This window comes from Notolepis coatsorum (assembly GCF_963971535.1).
Source record: "Notolepis coatsorum genome assembly, chromosome: 2".
Classification (NCBI taxonomy): Eukaryota; Metazoa; Chordata; class Actinopteri; order Aulopiformes; family Paralepididae; genus Notolepis; species Notolepis coatsorum.
This window is the reverse complement of record NC_140166.1, coordinates 49,666,485-49,688,498: the sequence shown is the minus strand read 5'-3', so window position 1 is coordinate 49,688,498 and position 22,014 is coordinate 49,666,485. Positions and strand designations below refer to the sequence as shown.

General features: G+C 41.8%; 2 protein-coding genes across 3 annotated transcripts in view; both read right to left on the bottom strand.

Moving 5' to 3' along the window:
• Window positions 1-2,411, bottom strand: part of araf (A-Raf proto-oncogene, serine/threonine kinase) — a 50,899-nt gene extending 48,488 nt beyond the window's left edge. For both annotated transcript variants that reach the window (XM_084309212.1, XM_084309213.1), the window contains exons 1-2: window positions 2,392-2,411; window positions 392-606 (exon numbers count right to left, since the gene is read on the bottom strand). In XM_084309212.1, the coding sequence (XP_084165338.1) occupies window positions 392-502 (111 nt within the window). In that variant the 5' untranslated portion in view covers window positions 503-606; window positions 2,392-2,411. The remainder of the gene's footprint in view (window positions 1-391; window positions 607-2,391) is intronic.
• An 814-nt stretch (window positions 2,412-3,225) lies between these two features.
• Window positions 3,226-19,527, bottom strand: imp4 (IMP U3 small nucleolar ribonucleoprotein 4). The gene is made up of 9 exons (XM_084307994.1): window positions 19,473-19,527; window positions 17,854-17,962; window positions 17,357-17,440; window positions 17,147-17,256; window positions 15,874-16,006; window positions 11,183-11,337; window positions 10,941-11,035; window positions 3,878-3,951; window positions 3,226-3,775 (listed from the first exon to the last, which is right to left on the bottom strand). The coding sequence occupies exons 1-9, from the start codon at window positions 19,473-19,475 to the stop codon at window positions 3,663-3,665; spliced, it is 876 nt and encodes a 291-aa protein (XP_084164120.1). The 5' UTR covers window positions 19,476-19,527; the 3' UTR covers window positions 3,226-3,662.
• Between the last annotated feature and the right edge of the window lie 2,487 nt (window positions 19,528-22,014).

Sequence of the window (22,014 nt, the reverse complement as noted above, 5' to 3'; positions counted from 1 at the left end):
ATTTTTTATGTCCGTTCTATTTTATAATTTTTTTTACTATTTTTAAACTGAATCATTTTAAACTATTTTTACTATTTGTGTTACTGAAAACTGTAAGCGGAGAGCCTATTGGGATGCTAGATCCTAATGTGAAACACTGTGATTCTACCTGTCTATCTTTTTATGCTCGCTTATGCCTGTATTTTTTACTGTTGTGAAGCACTTTGAACTGCAACCTCTGTATGAAAAGTGCTATACAAATAAAGTTATTATTATTATTATTATTATAATGGTCACAATATAATATTCACACCTTCTCGTTTAAAACACCAATAAATAATATGGCTTTATTCTTCCAATCCGGGTTCTGTACTGAGAATCTAACTTCAGTTAGCAAATCCAAACATCTCACCACTGTCCTCTGTTTATTGGGGAGGTAGACTCGGATGGTGCCCCCACCCCGGGGCACATCCTCTGGACTGGTCTCCCCCGAGGAGGAGCAGGAGGAGGAGGTGGAGGACATGACGAGTGGCAGGAGGAGCTGGGGAGAGGCAGCACTGAGACACGTCACCTGCAGGAGAGCTTCATGCACTGGGGGTCCAGGAGAGCAAGCCCTTCACCTAGAACCTGTGACCGCATGGAAACAACAAAGGTTTTCAATATGCTGTCAAAGTATTTCTGCTCATGGGGATGGGGGGTGTCATTCAGTATCATCACAAGGTGTCGACATCAATACCAGTTCTAAAGCAACATCTGGGGGCCTTTCTCTATGCTACAGAAAGGCATGGGTCTATTTCTTCATCATAACAAATAAGTTGCCCGTGCATCCTTCAGTACCTGCTGCATAATTACCATAACATTCTCAATGTATTTTCTAGATTAGATTCAAATGTAGTCATAATAATACAGCACAAGTACAATACAATGACAATATGTTTGGCATTCAACCAGAGTGCAAATGTAACAGTAAAGTGCAATAGTAATATACAACGTACAGGTGATGAAACTGGGTATAAAACATATAAATGACTACAGAGTATAGTGCTAATCAGATGTATGTACAGAGTTGTAGTATTAATATGTACAGTGATGCAGGTATAAAGACACATTGGTAATAAGTCATACTGGCCAGCAGCGTAACTAGTAAGAGCAGGTCAGGGATATGTACAGATATATAGTATCCACAGATATGTAAAAAGGATTATATGCAGGTATACAGACAGATGTGGATAATTGTACATGCTATCAGAGTTATATGCAGATGTATACGTAGGTATGTAGAAGGATTAGAGATCAAATTACTTAAGAGATTAAGAACTTATCCCACAGTAATAACCCAACATTTTGATATATCTTTAAATGTATGACAACATTCGCAGCACCACCACCAATAAATGGCAAGCGATAATAGTGACTATACACACTTTTGAGTTCCATATTTCCAGGTATTGCCTATTCATATTCAAAGGCAATATTCGTGTATATTCTACCAAGTCAGATAAGTATTAGATTCTATTATTAACTGTACATTTAAAATAGAAAGAGAACGATCACACTCCTGAGTGAGAGAAGACTACTCATTGCATCGCATCTCTGTTTACAGCGTTACACAACAAGCTGAAAAAACGTTGACGAAAAGCTAAATAACCCACAACAGTGACTCACAAATACAAAAAAAATAATGATCAGCCAGCCTCATATTTATGTTGAACCGTCACGACAGCAGTGGACGTTACAAACCAGCAAACTTGATTGATTGAAAACTTTATTAACAGATTGCAGAATGGGTACAGTACAGTACAGCTCAATACACACAATTGTTAAGGGGATGCAGACCAGAGAAAGACTTTAGTCTTGTTTACATCAGGGTCCCCCATTTAACTACTAACGTTACTACTATGATGCTATCTTACGTTAGCACACTAGCTTAGCATGGGATCCGACTGCTAAGCAATTTGACATTTCGAAACGTCGGGGGCCATGTTTGTGTCTCCGTGCTCAAAATGAGAAGACTTTAGGTGACCAGCCAACTACTTTTAATAACAGTTTGATGGGGTGACAATATCATGTCGACGACTCAAAGTTATTTATAGCTCTTTAATTCCCGTCAGATGTTCACGCAGCCCGGCGAGCTGCTCTCCGTGAGACCGGAGGGGGAGAGGGATTATCGAGCTAACGTTAGTTAGCCCGTCGGACAGTTAGCTAGCATGCTAACGGGAGCTGGTGGGGGTAACAACTCAACGCGTCGGCTTGTAATCGACTTCTCTAATGTCTTTGATTTACAACGATAGCTTAGTTGAAGTTGGATGCATATTACAGCACATCTTATGATGCTATTTACTAGGACACGAGAGGAGAAATGACCCATTAACAAACTATTTAATGCAGTTTGACTCCGAGATAAAGTCTTACCTGGAGCCGCCATCTTGAATTCTCTCTCAATCTAAAGACGGATCTGTCAAGAGTTTCCGGGAAAGCGGAAAACCTCAGTGAAGCACGTCGCTCATTGGCTTATTCTCACAGCCACGCTCTCTCATTGGACAACACTAGTGATACATTTTGTAAGGGGCGGGAGTTGCAAATAAACACTTTTTTGCCATTAACTCTTTCACTGCCACGGGTGACTGTAGGTAGTGTGATGGTAAAGGGTTAACCTTCTGTAGTGCGGCAGTGAATAGTGAAAGTGTTCAAAGAGAACTGTTTCATTGACATCGATGTATATATACAGGTGCAGCTCGATAAATTTGAATATCGTGGAAAAGTTATTTTATTTCAGTAATTCAATTCAAAAAGCGAAACTCAATGTAGATTATAGATTCATTACACACAAAGTGAAATATTTCAAGCCTTTGTTTTAATTTGGATGATTATGTCTTACAGCTCATGAAAGCCCAAACTTCTGCATGAAAAGTATGTTCAGTACTTGGTTGGGGCTCCTTTTGCACAAATGACTGCATCAATACAGCTAAATATATAGACTTTTCCACGATATTCTAATTTATTGAGCTGCACCTGTATTCTGTGAAATGTGGCACAGGGAGGTTAACAGTTCTCTAGAAATACTAGTAACTAGCACACTCAGTTGGTGATAAGACATTGCTTAACCTTCTGTGTATTGTCGCAGTGAAAGGGTTAACCATTTGGTAGTGCAGCAGTGAAAGGGTTAAGCAAGTGATTCATGATCCTTTGGTAGAAATGCATTGGTATGAAAAAATATTTTTAAAAGCAATTTGAAGCAAGTTGGATCAGAAATAGATTTTTATTATAAAACACAATTCCATGCCAATTACGATATGCAAAGTAAAAACGTTATTAAGTATTGTCCAGGATGTAATGTCATTGCTCTGTTTTTGTATTTTATTTGTTTTATGTTTGGGGGACTGAGGATGAAAATGAGCATATCTTGCTAAATCCTGTGTATTTACAGTGCATTATACATGTTATCCCTTCCAAATAAACGAATAAATGAATTTTTTTTTAATGAAATTCACCCCATTCACTGCAGCCATTTTGCTCTTATGTCATGCTTGGGTTCCTAACCTGAGCACGACATAAGAACAAAATGGCCACTGTGTGAATATGGTCAATAGCCAATCAAGATAAACGATCAAAGAATGCAAAGATGAACAGAACATTTAATAGTAATTCTTTTTACTAGTCAGACTAGACATCATCTGATCCTCCTACTCCAGACTGAGGACCTTCCTCTTCTTGGCTGTGTGTGTAAATGCGTGGTGACGCCACTCCACATCTGCCGTGCTCTCGTTTTCCAGGGTCCCAAGTTTGATCATGTACACTAGAGGAAAGGAAGACAAAATGAGCTTGTAAACACAGTCACAAAGACAAAACATAAACATGTTACAGGAGAGAGAGGAGGTAGACACTGAACCATACTTACATTTCAGTTCAAATCTAGGGCCCACTTCCGTCAGCGCAACATTCCTGTGGTCTGTATTCTTATACGTGTGATGCCTGTGATGAGAATGACAATAACCTAACGTTAACATTCTAACTGGAACAAAACAGTCTAAACTGTAACATTTAAAGGGGAACACCACTCAAATTAAACATTTGAATGTGTTATTTCCAGTGATGGGAATAACGGCGCTATAAGTAATGGCGTTACTAACGGCATTAGTTTTTTCAGTAACGAGTAATCTAACGGATTACTCTTCCAATCTTAATAACGCTGTTAGCGTTACTGCAAAAAAATTTGGCGCGTTACTATGAATGAACCTGTTTCTTTCATCAGACAGATCTCTGCGCCGAGAGGCAATAATATGTTCTTCCTTGTTTAGTGGGCAGTGCGCGAGCCAAGCATACATGCTGACGATTGGCTGAGGCTGAGTAAAATGTCATGGTAAGCCAATCAAAGGTAGAGGTGGGCGGGTCTAACGCATCGAGAGTCTGAGCCACAACACAAGCGATTCAGTCAGCGGAGACCGCGGGTCTGTGTAGTGTACAGTACAAATAATCTAAAACGAATCCAACGGAACAACATAATAAGCGAGCAGTCAGCGTGAGACAGAGGTTCACTCTTGTGTTGCAGCGCAGGGCAGTAGTGGCTCTACTGCTGACAGGCTCAACCATAGATATATATCTATGGGCTCAACATAGTGCTGCACTTCCTGGTTTAATAGCACAGTCTGGTGCGCAGAGATATATATCTGTATGTCTGCATGTCTTAAATGTCATGATTAGATTGGTTTAGAATGATTCGATTAGATTCTTATATCTGTATGTTGTGTATGTCATGAATTGAAAATGGGGGACCCTGATGTAAACAAGACGAAAGTCTTTCTCTGATCTGCATCCCCTTAACAATTGTGTGTATTGAGCCGTACTGTATTGTACCCATTCTGCAATCTGTTAATTAAAATGTTCAATCAATCAGTATATATTTGTTATTTATTTTTGGTATAGTGCTTAAAGTGGAAATGAAGCAGTGAGCAATGTGATCCTAGTTTGTTTGTTGTGTACCTTGTGTAAGACAGGGTTCTATAATCAAATGTGAAATCTATCTTATTTGTCTGAAAAATCAAATATAATATCCCTGTTTTCAACATGGGCGCCGCCATTTTGTTGCTGACGTCATGGCTGACGTCATGGAGCTTGTTTGGTGTATACACTGCTGGTTAGTTGCCTATAGTGAATGGGTCAGTCGGTAAATAAAACGTTGCCTACAAAACAACGGGACCGCGGTGGTTCTGTTTGTATTGCTCCTGGCTGTTCAAACTAATTTTACCATGTGAGAGAGGAAAGTTGGTTAATTTCCACAAACTACCAGTGAAAAAAACAGTGTTGTTGGCATGTTGGCTCAGGCTGGCTGCACTCAGGCGGCGTGATCAGCCTGTTGGACAGGGAAGGAGGATCTGCAGCGAACACTTCATTGCCTCGGATTATGTTGTTGGGGGTGGAAGGTTTGTCCAGAAGACCACTAATCAGCTGAAGCCTGATGCGGTTCCCTCGGTCTTCGACAGACAGACCGGCGTTAGCTCTCGGGAGCGATCGCTAGCTAGTTGGCACCAGCCGGGGACCGGCGTTAGCAACCGGGAGCGTCGCGGAGCATTCAGCCTTCTGGCTACCTAGATCCACTTCAACCAGCCGAGCGTCGGGAGCTCCAGCAGCTTGTCGATGTGCTAATAGCCTGGAGCCAGCTACCGTTAGCTTGCAGAGGCTCCAGCACACCGACAAGCTGTGTAGCCAGCTACCGTTAGCTTGCAGAGGCTATTAGCACACCGACAAGCTGTGTAGCCAGCAGGCTGAATGCTCCGCGACGCTGGTTGAAGTGGATCTAGGTAGCCAGCAGGCTGAATGCTCCGCGACGCTCCCGGTTGCTAACGCCGGTCCCCGGCTGGTGCTAACTAGCTAGCGATCGCTCCCGGTTGCTAACGCCGGTCCCCGGCTGGTGCTAACTAGCTAGCGATCGCTCCCGAGAGCTAACGCCGGTCCCCGGCTGGTGCTAACTAGCTAGCGATCGCTCCCGAGAGCTAACGCCGGTCCCCGGCTGGTGCCAACTAGCTAGCGATCGCTCCCGAGAGCTAACGCCGGTCTGTCTGTCGAAGACCGAGGGAACCGCATCAGGCTTCAGCTGATTAGTGGTCTTCTGGACAAACCTTCCACCCCCAACAACATAATCCGAGGCAATGAAGTGTTCTCTGGGGATCTTCATTCCCTGTCCAACAGGCTGATCACGCCGCCTGAGTGCAGCCAGCCTGAGCCAACATGCCAACAACACTGTTTTTTTCACTGGTAGTTTGTGGAAATTAACCAACTTTCCTCTCTCTCACATGGTAAAATTAGTTTGAACAGCCAGGAGCAATACAAACAGAACCACCGCGGTCCCGTTGTTTTGTAGGCAACATTTTATTTACCGACTGACCCATTCACTATAGGCAACTAACCAGCAGTGTATACACCAAACAAGCTCCATGACGTCAGCAACAAAATGGCCGCGCCCATAATGCTAAATGCTTCAGAAATGCACACAACAAATCGTTTTTTCTTAGAAACTGCTTATTTTTATAACGTGATTTCTTCTGTGGCTTATCTAAATACTAATGTGATGCTATGAATATGTATTTATCGCACTGCTTCATTTCCACTGCATAATTTAATGTTGCCCAGTTGTGGCCTGTTGAGGGGCAATACATATCAAAAGTTCCAAAACATCTATTGTATTTGTATGATCCACTAATATATAAACATAGTAATTATAATATCTACATACATGGCATTTGATTGGAGGCTAGTCTCACTTTGTCCCACAGCAACATTAAAATAGTTTAGATTTGTGTATGTTGTTTATGTAAAAAAATATATATCTTGAAAGTAACGCAATAGTTACTTTCTGAAGTAACTAGTTACTTCTATAATTTGTAACTGAGTAAGTAATTTAGTTACTTTTTGGAAGAAGTAACTAGTAACTGTAACTAGTTACTTTTTAAAAGTAACTTGCCCAACACTGGTTATTTCCATGGCCGAAGAAGGTTGAATCAATATTTTGTGAACATGAGCTACCAAAGCCAGAAAAGAAAGAATCAAACGTGTCCAAACATGAGACAATTCAAACTGATGTATAAGGAAATGATGTTCACGAGGTACAGGGATGAGGAAGGGACTTGATATTCACGAGTGTTTACATTTTTATTTTATTTCTTTCATGTTTTACATATATAGTTTTTTGTTTTTAGTTTTTGCATATATATATATATATATATTTTCTTTTTTATGTTTTAAAATAGTACACTCATTTGAGTAGTGGAAAAGGGGTAGGATTAAATAAGTGTATACTTCTTCCTACTCCTTTTCGAACATGTAGATTGAGTTGTGTTTTGCTTTTGTTATTGTTTGTTTGTATTCATTGCATGTTCGAAATAAAGATTTCAAATCAAAAATCAAAACTTGTGATGTCATCCAAGTATAAAGTCAATGACAATGAATGGAAGAGTGATTACATAGACTAGTGGTCGACCGATATGGGATTTTCAAGGGGCGGATGCTGATATTTAGAGAGCAGGGCGGCTGATGGGCGATATATAATGCTGATATGTTTTTATTTTATTTTAATACAACAATTAAATAATAACAAATGACAGAATTGGGAAATTAGCTTATCGTCTTCTCCAGAGAGAGACAAGAAGATGGATACCAGTTTCCTCTCTGTGCGTTCAGTAGAAAGCTATCCGGCTGCACGTTTTCATTGTGCTAAGCTAGGCTAACATGCGGCCAGATAGCTTTCTACTGAACGCACAGAGAGGAAACTGGTATCCATCTTCTTGTCTCTCTCTGGAGAAGACGGTAAGCTAATTTCCCACAAATTTGGCATGTTCCTTTAACATTCATTTTAACACTACTGTTATTGTCCGTCTGCATCGTCTCTGTTTGCTTAAGCAGATCTCCACTGTCTCTGCAGTGCACTTATTTTAAACTGTTCATTAGCACAGCCTGCTCATATCATCCACAGAGTGACTAACGTTAGAGGTGACAACAATGTGACAGAGCAGATTCTGTCCCACAAAGCCACTACTATCTCGCATTAACACATTCCCGCCAACAACGAGTATACTCGTTATTGGCCGCCAATCAAATAATGCCAACAACGAGTATACTCGTTATTTGATCGTTATTTCTTTTATTCGCTATTTCCATTCATAAATCATCCAGGAAGGCTGTGTAACCATATGGAATGACTCTGAGATCGCAAAAGTACAATACCTCCGCCTGGTGGTATGCGGTCGATGTTGCACCCCCTTTGTGACTCTGTATGTGGCTGTGTATCATTGAAATTCATCCGGGCGGAGTTTTCGAGTAGCCTGGGCCGCGTGTATTGTAGCATGTATAGGGACGAAATGCCAATGGATTAAGTATAATATGCGTTGCGGCCTATTACTAGCCTCAGAGGAATTACCCTAAACCGCTCTAAAACCATACTTATATTCACCACGGTATAAAACGGGAATGTATGGATGGAAAAAGATTCCTTTTTCACATCTTGAACGATAGATACTCGATATCAAATGGGCCATAGTACTGCATCCATAGCTATAATATTTAAATAGTTATAGCCCTGAAAACAAGGTGAGCGACTCCCATCGTTTACAGCGGTGGCGGTAGCTACTACAGGATGAGGCTTATCCCCGGCGCTGATTTGAGTTAAACACTGTGCCCAGTTAGCTTGGTGTATTGAAGCAGAGACACACACAAGCAAAGAAAGCTTAAAAAATAAGTAAAAAGGTTACTTTTGGGTACAGGCACAATGCTTGATATATAACATTTTATTATTTTACTAGTCATTTTGTAATATTTTGGTATAATGCTAATGTAATGGGTTGGGTTGGATGGGTGTGTGCGGGTGAATTATGTTTGATTATGTTATGTATATTGGTTTGTATGTTTGTTATTGTTGTTTTTATTATTTTATTATGTTGTTTGTTTGTATTTATTGTTTTGTGTGGACCCCAGGAAGAGTAGCTGTTGCCATTTGTAACAGCTAATGGGGATCCAAATAAACGTAAACACACAGACAGACGCACACAAATAAACTTAAACACACACACACACACACACACAAGACAGACACACACACACACACACTATGTGTCTGCAGACAGTATTTGTTGATCGGCCTCTTGAGCTCAGGAATTAGCCAACGCAGATTATCTCAAAATGTCAAATATCAGCCAGATTAACCGGTCTATCACTAATGTGGACCCACAGAATGTCTGATCCAAATGAGCTTTATTCCATTGTGTTCTCAGTTCTGAAACTGAAAATGTACCTATTAACCCTTTCACTAGTCTACCACACTAAAGGTTAACCTTCTGTAGTGTGGTGGTAGTGAAAGGGTTAACCGTCTGTAGTGTGGTAGTGAAAGGGTTAACCTTCTGTAGTGTGGTTGTGAAAGGGTTAACTCATTGGTAGTGTGGTAGTGAAAGAACATTCCCTGGGTGCTCGGTGTATAAAATATGTCCCAATGCATTGTCTATGGAGCAGCTTCAGACTTTATACTTTTTTTTTGTCTACTTTTTCTCCCATTTAAAATTTTTCTCCCATCCCAATTTCATATCGTCCAATTCTACCCTCCCCTGTCTCGAACACTGTTAGGCCATGCCTCCCACAAGCCGGCTGCAATGTGGACGAAGCCTTACATCACGTGTCCCCTCCGGTACTCGAGGAAGCAGCCGTCGCATCTTTTCACCTGCACAGCGCGATCTCTCAGCGTCGGGGGGTCTGCGTGGGAGGGGCACGCCGCCCCCGTCACTTCCCGATTCTGCTGCGCAGCCGCACCAACCGACCTGTAGGAGTCGCTGTCCACAACGTCCGATCCCCACACATCAGCTTCCCACCCCCTAATACTGCCAATTGTATTAGTATGAACGACCAGCCAAGCTGATAGCAATGCGGAGAGCTGGGCTCGAACCCAGCGTCTCCTGCATTGGTGGTGAGCGCCTTGCCCACTGCACCACCTAGCCGCCCCAGACTTTATACTTGATGACATCACACGTTTAGTTTTTGAATTCTGAAAGAGTTCCCCTTTAACACATTCATCGCCATAAACGAAGTAACTCTTTATTGGCCGCCATGCGTTGAGCGTTAACTCGTTTTTGCGATCGTTATTTCGTTTATTCGCTATATCTATTCATAATTCATAGCTGCAGCCTCTGGTATCCCCTTCAGAGCCTGTCTGAGCTGGCAGACAGTCAACACCGCCCTCTACTGCCAGGCGGAGCTATTGCATCTCATTGAAAATGGGCTGTTGTGTTTTAGGAGGCGATCTGAGCCGGGCGGGCGGGGTTTAAATACTCAAGCGAGCCAGTTCTATATAAGGATGGCATTGAACAGTAACTCCGCCCGCCCGTCATTGTGAAACGGTCGGTAGTGTGGTACAGACCTCCACGAGCATTATTTGGATGATCTCTTTTGCATTACATAACATCAGATACAAGGTAAGAAGATTATATATAAATTTGATCGTTATTTATACCCCGATCACAGCTATCTGTGTGGACCGTGTATGGCTGTTTACCGTTGGGTAGGGGGGGGGCGAGCGCCCCGCTACAAAGGTATTTTCATGTATGGACGAGGAGACATAATACTGATAATCTAGCAGTGATTTCAGGATGGTTAGATAATCAGCCGAAAAATTTAAACGTGATGACTGGATTACAGTAAAATGCCCTTTTCTCGCCTTTTTCCTGGAATTACTGAAAAACACCCAAACCATACTCTATTCAAAACGGTATAAAACGGAAATGTACGGATGAAAAAACAATCCGTCTCTGGCATGTTGACTAGAAGCAACTCACTGAGACCCGACAGCGTTATTAGACCCATAGATTTTAAGCACTCAAATGTCACAGTCTAAAACTATATCCATTCAATAAAGACCTGGCGATGAATGGGGTATCAGCGCCCCCTGCTGATGGCTGTCAATGTGTTAAGCTTGCCAGTGTATTGACCTGAATGAGATGAAATCCTCTTGGTTAGCAAAGGTCATGACACGCTTGCTGTCTTCTTTAGGGACCGGAAACAGGTATTTAAGGATGTTGGATACCTGGAGTTGAGGCAGAATAAAAAATGAATAATGTTCTATTTAATAAAATAAAATTCTATTAATAATCACAGGTAAACTGTTGGAAGGTAATGTACAGTACATGCATGTCCTGTGAAGAGTGAAGAAGAAGAACCCGGTCTCTCTTACCCTCTGGCCGAGCCGTGAGGAGAAGTTGTGGAAGATGAGGTGAGGATAGGCTTCAGACATGGTGCCTATATCCGGAACATCGTGTCTCATCACCACACTGTAAAGGGTGAAGTAGGCTGTGGGTCCGAAAGGTAAGTGGCAAACCACCATCGCGTCTGCAAGCACAGGTAAACAAGTTTAAACACCGCCAGACAAAATGCACCGTTTAACCCTTTCACTACCAAATGATTAAAGTCAACATGAAATGGCATTATTTATGTTTTTAGCTTTTCTATTCCCCCTGGTTGTCGCACTGCCGTATTGATGGTGTGGGGACTGGGGAGGGTGTAGACCAGGGCTATTCAACTGGCGGCCCATTCTGACCGGCCCGCAAAAAATTACATGATAATTAGAAGAATTTTTTTTTTGTTTTACTTTTCATGTCAACGTTCACACGCACAATTGAGCCAAAAGTCACTACATTTTTTGTATCCACTTTTTCTCCCATTTTCTATTTTTCTCCCATCCCAATTTCGTATCATCCAATTCAACCCTCCCCTGTCACGAACGCTGTTTCTTGCCTCCCACAAGCCGGCTGCAATGTGGACTAAGTCATACATAGCACGAGTCCCCTCCGATACTTGAGGTAACAGCAGTCGCATCTTTTCACCTGCGCAGCTCGATCTCTCAGTGGCGAGGAGTAACGCGTGGGAGGCTCACGCTGCCCCCGACACTTCCTGATTCTACTGCGCAGGCGCACCAACCGACCTGTAGGAGTCGCTGTCCACAACGCCCGATCCCCACCCATCAGTTTCCCACTCCCTAATACGGCCAATGTGTATTAGTACGGACGACCAGCTAAACTGAAAGCAATGTAGAGCGCTGGGCTCGAACAGGCGAGCCCAGTGTCTCCAGTATTCGTGGCGAGCGCATTGCCCACTACGCCACGTAGCCGCCCCAAAAGTCACTCAATTAATGACAGATTTCATTGATAAATTGAGGGAAAACTTTGCAAGTCGATTTGATGAATTTGACATGCCCAGAGAATTGATGCATTTTGTGAGCATTTAGCTGCTATTTCCACAAAAGGACAAGAGTTCCTTGCATCACTTCACATTGATGAAGGTCTCCTGCAACTTGAAATAATTGACATGCAAGCATCATCTGCTCTGAAGCAGGCACTTGAGAATGAATCCACCACAACATTTTGGATAAAGTGTATTCATGTCAACACATTCCCCAAAATAAAAACGCTGGCAATATCTGTGCTAACAATGTTTGGCTCAACATACACCTGTGAATCCAGTTTCTCTCACATGAATGCCATTAAAACAAGCAACCGTGCCTCATTGACAAATGAGCATTTGCGGGTAGCCCTCACTTCCTATGACCCCTCTTTCTCTGCCATTGCCCAGTCAAAGAAGTGCAATCTCTCTCATTAGATGTGTGTAAGTAGGCTAGGCCTGTCTGCCCCCCCCCTGATGTTTGAGAGTTAAGAGTGGACAATAAGTGCTAATAAGATGCTGTGATTTGCTGTTGTTGCACAGACATGAAGCACTTTTTCATAAGCTCAGCTGCACTATAAATGTGTTTTTTGTTCAAGTGTTGATGTTAGAATGTTCAGATGCACATCATGCACTTGTTTGTTTTTTATTTAATTGTTTAAGAGGAGATGTTGCAGTTGTTGCACAGTCATAAGCAACAAGCACTTTTTGCAGGAGATGTTGCAGATGTGGCACATAAATGAAGCACTTTTTTTGAAAAGTATACTACTTTTGCAATGTAGTTAAATAAAAGTTGTGAAAATGTGGTTGCGTGTTGTGTCAAGTGTACATATATTCATAGCACGGGGAGGCGCCGTGGCAGTCCGGCCCCTGGCCCCTTGGGTTTCTGACAATGTGGCCCCCTGAACAATTTAGTTGAATAGCCCTGGTGTAGACTACTAACTAGGGGTGTAAAGGTGCACGTATCCGGTGTGTACCGTACCGAACGGCTGTGTAGTGTACAGAACGAATACAACGGTATGTTAACCACTGACGGCCGTGTGTTTTTTTCACAATCTAATATAATTATTATTATAATTTTTTTTCTTTTACAAGTCGATTATTAATTTCAATATAGAATATTCGTTGACAGCCCTACAAGTACAATTAGTTACTGCACACTACATCACCCCTGAGTGGAACATGGAAAGCCAAACTTTCCCCCACTGTACCGAAAACTGTACCGAACCTTGACTTCAAAACAGAGGTACGTACCGTACCGTGGTTTTTGTGTACCGTTACACCCCTACTACTAACAAATGCCTCCTCACATACGCCAGCCGCTTCTTTTCACCCGACAGCGAGGACTGCACTGGGAAAGTGTGCAGAGGTTCATGCCATCTCCCCCAGATACCCTCCCCGCGGAACGGGTTCCCCGACCGACCAGGACTAATACCCCACCGGCTTCCCACCCGCAAACATCACCAATTGTGTTGGTAGGGATGACTGACCAAGGTACCCGCTGACAGCAAGAATCGAACCCTGGGTTTCTGCGGTGGTTAGGGATGGGAATCGAAATCAATTAGGAACCGGTTCCTAATTGGCCGATGCCTGGAACCGTGTGGCTCCCGTGACTTTCGATTCCCTTATCGCTGCCTACAGTTGCGCAATAATGTTAGCCGTTAGCATGTAGCCATGGCAGACTCTATTTGATTCCTTAATGGCTCGAAATTGCCTGGGTTTTGGTAATATGCTCCCGAAATGCTCCTGCTGTTTGGCTACTTCTATGTGCAGTGAAAACTACTTGAATGCTTTAGAACCTAGTCATTGATTTAGATCAGGCTGAGCTAAAATTAGCCGCGGAGCTAACGTGAGCTAACGCTATTTAATCAAGCTCACAAAGAGAGATAAACAGCTGACAGCGGATAGTACAGGTACAAATACAATAAAACAGCAGGTGGGGGCTGTTGTGTAAACCTTGTACTCTTTAGTTCACATATAATGAGAGACGGAATGTTTGTTTACAAGACTGTAAGCCAGGAAGTACAGTGGTGCAACATACAAATGTGTCCGTGTAGCAACACAAGCCAATACCTTATAGGACAGGGGCCCGGGGAGCTCTCTCTCTCTCTCTGTGTGTGTGTGTGTGTGTGTGTGTGTGTGTGTGTGTGTGTGTGTGTGTGTGAGAGAGAGAGTGTGTGAGTGAGAGACAGAAGTCAGAGGAATAACAACCTGTTATTCAATAGATTAAATTAGTTTAAGAATAAAAAAATAAATAAATTTTAAGAGAATCTCAAATACATTATTTTATTTAAGTGTAGGCTATAGTTAATGTTTTATTTTTTACAGTTTTTGTATTTTTCTGACATGGGGGCTCAACAATAAATGACAATCAGAAATGTCAAGTTGCATGTTATTCTAACCAGCTTAGACCCCTACGCTCTGCATCTTCTGGCCGCCTCAGACCTACTCCTATCCGAGCTCCGGGAGGGTCATCAAAGAGAAGTCGCCTATTCTCAGTCCTTGCCCCACAATGGTGGAATGAACTACCCACCCCAGTTAGGACAGCCGAAACCCATCCAATCTTTCGCCGTCGACTAAAGACGCACTTCTTCAACCATTATCTGAATAAAAAAAAATATATCTAACCCTAACTAACCGTACTGTCATGCACTTGTCCTAATAAACTAACCTACACTTTAGCACTCAACACTTTGATGAACATTGTTGCTCAGCTGATAAGAGTTGTGCCATTCCTGATGGCTTGTCGTACAGAACTTGTAAGTCGCTTTGGATAAAAGCGTCAGCTAAATGACTAAATGTAGTTCTGTTGCATTTTCAATTTATTTATTTAAATTATAAATTGATCAGGTATCGATAAGGGAATCGATAAAGAATCGAATCGATAAGCAGAATCGATAATGGAATCGTATCGATAAAATCCTATCAATTCCCATCCCTAGCGGTGGTAGGAGTGCTTAGACCTCTACACTACCCAGCCCTGGTAATGTGATTTGATGTGTCTACAAATTAAATGGGCTGTCCTTTATAGAGCCTTGGCCGAGCATTTATAGCCCCTTTTTGACTGCAGAAATGTCTCCAGGAAGTAGGGACATTTTTAAGAACTTTGCAGGAACCAGGGTCTAACAGAAGTTCTGAGGACATTATTTTACCCCCCAAAAAGCCCCTGCTCTGGGGGTAGAACTTACTCAAAGTGCAGGAACTTTGGGAGTGGTGCTTGCAGTGCTGAATATTCTGATATTCTCGCAAGATTTTATTTCAAACAGCACTTAAGTTGCCAGTGCAGTCTGTTGTACGTCCCTGTGATCAATGTGAAGACCAATATAAGGGAAAATAGTATGCGGGGAACATTGGTCTGTTCATTTAACTGTGATCATGAAGATCTGATCAGAAAAATGTGTCCTTCAGTGTTCTAGTGAGACACTGGAATGCCTAGAAATATATAAATATATTGAATTAAGGGGAATGCCAACAGAGATATCCCCATACCGTTTTCAAAAATATTGCCCTAGGATTGATAATGTCATTGCAGTGACTCCTGAAATTGAGAAAAGGGAAATACACGTTCACCTCCATTAGACTCTGCTAGGGTGTTGCCCTCTTTTAAGGCGGCCAGAGTACATCTCAAAGACAATTATACCCTGGTGAATCACACATAGAAACAATACAAAAATAAAAATAGATAACCATTCAAATAAACAGGTCTACCTGGCTGTCCTCTGGTTTCATGGAAGATAATGAGGTCTGTGACATTGTTAGCTTTGCAGGCTTGAACCAGGACGTTAATCTCAGCGTTTCCCCTGTTCATGCGCTGAGCTCCAGGAAACATCAACTTCATCTCCTGTGGAAGACGTTACACATTATCAGCAACTATCTATAGGACAGGGTTCCCACAGACATTGCAAAATGAAATTCAAGGACTTTCAAGTATTTTTCCAAGCACTATTTTTCATTTTAAAAAGGGGCATTTAAAAGGATACAAAACCTCTTAACACGCAACGGCCCGTCCCTCTTGAGGACGATTTGCCCACCGGTGCGACGCGCCACTTTGCCGACCTCTAGCGGGTGTGCATATTTATTTTTATACAATATATATATAGAAATCGAAATATATATACCCTATTTGTTGCCTGTCGATTGCCATTTCAGGCGACAAAATCCGTTCAGCGGTTCTCGAGTTACATGCCGATATGTGAGGCGTGCGCCAAAGTCTTTAGCAGACGTTTTATTTTTTCTAATACCACTCCCGACACTCTAGCTCCATCAATCATTTGGCGATCTCGAAGATTATTGGACAGGGTTGTAACCAATGAGTGTGGCTTTCCAATGATATCCCACGTGGGGATGAGCGAATCAGGGATCTAGGTGAAAGGTCACGAGCGAAAACAGGAAGTAAAAAATTTGCCAAATGCATTAGAGTCTATGAGAAAATGGAAACCTGCAGACCTTTTTTTCTTTCTCACATTAGACCAAAATCGGTCTAAATCACTAATTTCTCAACGGATTTTTATGAAATTTAGACATACACTTTTGGATATTGCAACTACTACGGAAAAACGTAAGTTCAGACCTATGTTACTCTATTTCATTAGCACTAAACGTGAATTTGCTTTATTGTATCTAACTTCTTTTCACCGGACTTTATTGTATAGAAACTTCAGAATGTTATCTTTCAAAAGAGACCAGGTGTGCATGTGCTATAAATATAAAGTATAGTATTTTGGTTTGCAAAAGAAGTATGCAGTCCTCAAGTAAAAAAAATAGCCTTTTTTGGGGGCGCCAGTTAAGAGGTTAAATGCTGTTTTTATAGGGAAGAAAATCTGATCCAATATTTATGGCTTAAAAAAACTATTTCCGACAATTAGTTACACTTTAAATTAAAACAATTAAATGTCTCAATTCAGAATTTTTTTATCATGGATGAACAAAACTCTCTTGTATCACCAACATAGCATGTAGCCAGAATAAGAAAACGGTTGACCTTGGCGAACATTCTCAGCCGGGAGCTGGGGTCTCTTGACGTAGTGACCATTATCTTAGGGTCCTCCACTCCTGCCCATTTGTACTCATCATCCATATGGGAGCTGACGCCTAGACCGAGAACACTCAGTTAATGGCAGACATATCACAAGAGATAAAGTGAATAGCAGTGATAAGATTGGTGCCGATTCAAAAGAGACAAGGGCCTTGCCTTCTGCGCCCTCATCGTCGTACTCCAGTAGCTGTTGTAACTGAACGGCTTCTCTGCGAACCTCAGTTGGGATGAGACGATTGTCTGCAGAAAGGAAGAGGGGGAAAAAAATTTAACTATAATAAATATCACAATTCTTGTTATTTATTACAAGCATTTCAAACTAGAGCTATTTCAGAATTGGTGGCGTTTCCATGCAGCCCGTTTGGCCATAATCCGTTCACTACCACACTACAGAAGGTTAACCCGTTCACTACCACACTACAGAAGGTTAACCATCTGTAGTGTGGTAGTGAAAGGGTTAACCTTCTGCAGTGGTTGTGAAAGGGTTAACCATTTGTCGTGTGGCAGTGAAAGGGTTAACCTTCTGTATTGTCTGTGAAAGGGTTAACCCTTTGGTCGTGTGGTAGTGAAAGGGTTAATACTAAAAAAAAATCAATGTTGTCAATCAATCAATCTAATCTCATGAGGCATTGAGCGGATTAACCAGACCCTACCGTCGAGAGCAGACTTTAACTTCTGTTTCTTCTCCTCTATTGTCCTCACTCTGTCCTCCTGGGCCTTCCTGTACAGATACTCCCTCCTCTGTCTCACCTCTCGACGAAGCTGAAACATTACACCAACCAAACCGGTGAATGGACATATGGACCTAACTCAAACACTGCCCCCCCCTTTTTCTCGATCCTCCAATTGCAACTGTTGCTTCGTCCGAGGGACAGAGGAGGGGGCAGGGTTTGAGTTAGTTCCATTGTGTGAGCAGTGAGCACAATTCTATAGCCTACTTTACTTACTGTTGACAAGTGAAGCTATATTATATTCATAAAAGGGAAACGGTTGTCAGGGAAGACGGGGAGAACACTGAAGTGGAACGTAAACAACATGTTATGTAGCATAACATTAGAATCAGCTGAGGAATGGGCTGAATTCATTCTTGATTGAACAACAAAAATCCAAAAGCCTTCAGTTCTATTTATTCATTTATTATTATCATATATATATATTTATTTTATAATTCTTGTAATTATAAGTCTTGAAGAAAAGCAATGCCCATATCTAAAAAATATGACTTGGCAAGGGTAATACATATAAATATAATGAATATCACTATCTTCAAAATAAATTACATTTGTATAATAATTATATAACAATATAGCCTAGATATCATGATCATGTTTGATCACGACACGTATTTGAATTGATGTTCATAGTGAACCCAGCATGGTCATGGAAGTGTGATATAATGTCAAGCTGAAACTTCATTTGGCATTCTCAAACATTTCAGCAATCAGTCAGTGAGAAATCTGACTCAAGAATGATCTTTTGACATTGAATTAGACAGAAAAGTGTGTACCCCTAAGACAAATCCAACGTTATAATAACACACATAAATGATACTGTATATTGCCTATCTCTACCTTAAACTGTAGCTACCGTCTTGCACAATTAAATTTGCAATAATATTGAGAGTTGATGAATATTAATTAGTCCTCATGTGACGTCATCAGCCCAATGATAGATGGAAAAAATAGCATAGCCATAAAAGATGGAGGTCAAATGTTATTTATATTACTTAACTTAGTTAAAAAATTATTTAAACAATGCATTACAACCAAGTAACATTTTAGTTTTGATTGATTGAACATTGTATTAACAGATTGCAGAATGGGTACAGTACAGTACAGCTCAATACACAATTGTTAAGGGGATGCAGACCAGAGAAAGACTTTCGTCTTGTTTACATCAGGGTCCCCCATTTTCAATTCATCATATGACATACACGACATACAGATTAACTAAGTTAACTAAGGAACAACAATGTAATTGACTGTGACAAGAGTTCAACCAGTACGTTATAATGTTAGGTGCAATACTTAGATTAACTAAACGTTAGCTTCCTAAAACAGGTTTGATTTTGGGCTAATGTTAAGACTGATATGTAACGTTACAGCTCAATTAAAGTTAGCAAGCAGCGCTAACACGAGCCACGTTAGTATTCTAGCTTGCTAGCTCATTTTATTCCAAGATTGCCAACAATGTTTTATTTTAACGTTCGCTTACATCTACATAGTCTACATGATATGAAAACGTGGTGTGAAAAAGACCATCTTTAACTCACCATGATGTTGCCTTAATGCCTTTAGTCACAAACACACACACGTGGGCTACCCGGAAACACGTATAAGGACGGTTTTCATTGGTTTACAGAACAGCCAATGACGCCGCTGGGTACTGGTTTACAGGCTGATTGATATTTCAGAATAAAAGTAGTTGTAAAATAAAAGTCACCTGGCATACTGAAATCAATCTCTCTCTCTCTCTCTCTCTCTCTCTCTCTCTCTCTCTCTCTCTCTCTCTCTCTCTCTCTCTCTCTCTCTCTCTCTCTCTCTCTCTCTCAATGAATGAATGAAAACTTTATTTAACAGATTGCAGAATGGGTACAATACAGTACGGCTCAATACACACAATTGTTAAGGGGATGCAGACCTGAGAAAGACGTTTGTCTTGTTTCCATCAGGGTCCCCCATTTTCAATTCATATAGACATTTATGACATACACAACATACATGACATTTATGGCATAGGGACATATAGGTATTTAGTACTGATACATTTGTGACATAAACGGTATTCAAATATACAGTACTGTTACCCCTAGATCCTGACAGAGTATATATGATGGGGAGGGGACTGTACATTAGGAGGGGGTGGGTGGGTGGGAGAGAAATATACATACGGCGGGGAGGGAATATATACATGCGGTGGGGAGGAGACTGTCTATTAGGAGGTGGTGGGGGTTTTGGGCATTTACGGTGGCCAGTTTCGAATTGCAGCCTCCCGTAGGTGCTCTTTAAGAGCGGTTTTGAATGTGGGTAGTACAACTGTACAACTGTACAAGCAAAACTGTACATTGGAATATTGACAACCATACTAGGTAATTTACTGTACGTTGGAGGGGGTTGGGGGGGAACACTGTACAAACAAGCAAAACTGTACATTGGAATATTGACAAAACCATACTAGGTAAATTACTGTACATTGGAGGGGGTCATGTGACATGTGCGCCAATCGTGGGACTGCAAGTTTTTGGACGGTTAAGCTTAGGCGCTCTTTCGAAGTTGGTTAAGGTTAGAGTTTGTCTTAGACTCGTTAGAGCATGGCGATAGAACGCCTGCCCTGTGTGAGAAGTTGGTCTAGAACACAGCCCAATCGCTGAACACACAGGAGAGGAGAATGGAGCGTTTTCAAGGGGTTTTAATTGCACACAGCAGTTCAACAGGAATTGAGTGAAGTACGCTCGTGCTGTGACAATGACACCCTGATTCCAAACTCTAACCATAACCAACTGCGAAAGAGTCGCCTAAGCTTAACCAGTGATAAACTAGGCGTTAGGTAGTTTGCAGGCTGTTAGACCCGGAAATAGGCGCAGAACTTGCCGTCCCACGATTGGCGCACATGTCACATGACCAGAAACGCGCGTGGCCAATCAGAGCGCAAAACTCGAACGCGGAAACACGAATTTGTTGTGGAAAGCATAGACAAGGACTGGTCAGATGAACCCAGTGGTACACACAGGTTGAAGAAACATGGCTTGGATTCAAAACCAAATTCACAACAATACTTAACAACATGGCACCCTGTCACGTTTTAGACTCAAACGTGAAAGTTGTAAAAGATACTTAAAGATATAAGAGATGAAACACTTTTGAAGGTATTTATTATAAAAAGTTAAACAAGCAATGTAATATAAAAGTGAATAAGCAAAGTATTTATACAAGGTGAATATAGCAAGGTACAATTGAAATCTAGATTGTTACAACCGGCCGGTCGAGTATATAAAAGAAAGGAAAAAAGTCAAGTCATTGTGGGTCAGTCCAGCATGTCTCGTCCATGGAGTCCAGTCAGTCCGTGCAGCAGTCAAAGCAGAAAAAGTAGAAGTGAAGCCCAGTGGTTTCTCTGTCAGGGTGTTTTATTGGCCCCCTAGTCCAGTGTGTATGTGGTCTTTGTCCTGAGTGCACGTTGTGTGTCTGTGTGTATTGGTCCGCCTGTATGTCCGCCGTGCATGAGTGCGTGGAACGCACATTTACGTGCAAGTTTGTGCGTGTGTGTCTCTATGATAACGATCTGTGATTTAATGGAGTCTGGAATATGTGACCAGTGGATGACCTGGTCGTATATTAGTTGGCTTGTGGCATTTTGTCATAATGAGTTGCACTGTGTGCGCGTTGAGAGCGAGGGTGTATGTATGTGTGTGTGTGTGTGTGTGTGTGTGTGTGTGTGTGTAGGTTTGTGTGTGTGTGCTTTGAGAGTGTGGGGGTGTGGATGTGTGTGTGTGTGTGTGTGTGAGCTTGTCCTATGTGTAAGTGTGTGTGTATCTGGTGTGTGTATGCTTGTGTGTGAGAGGGACGGAACCATGCACCAGGGGTCAGCTGCAGGTCACTGATCTGTGAGTGGTCTGGCTGTGCCAGAGAGAGAGAACCCAAGGGAACTAGGTTTTGCATAGTGTAATAATGGGAGAATGTCTTCTGCTATAAATCTGTTACCTGTTTACCTATCCACTTCGTGCCTAGTGGCACATAAGGCCTTCACAGAGCTTTTCCACTTCTCTCGGTCAGCTGCCATTGTTCTTGCTTCAGGCCATGAGCTCCACCCTGCCTCTT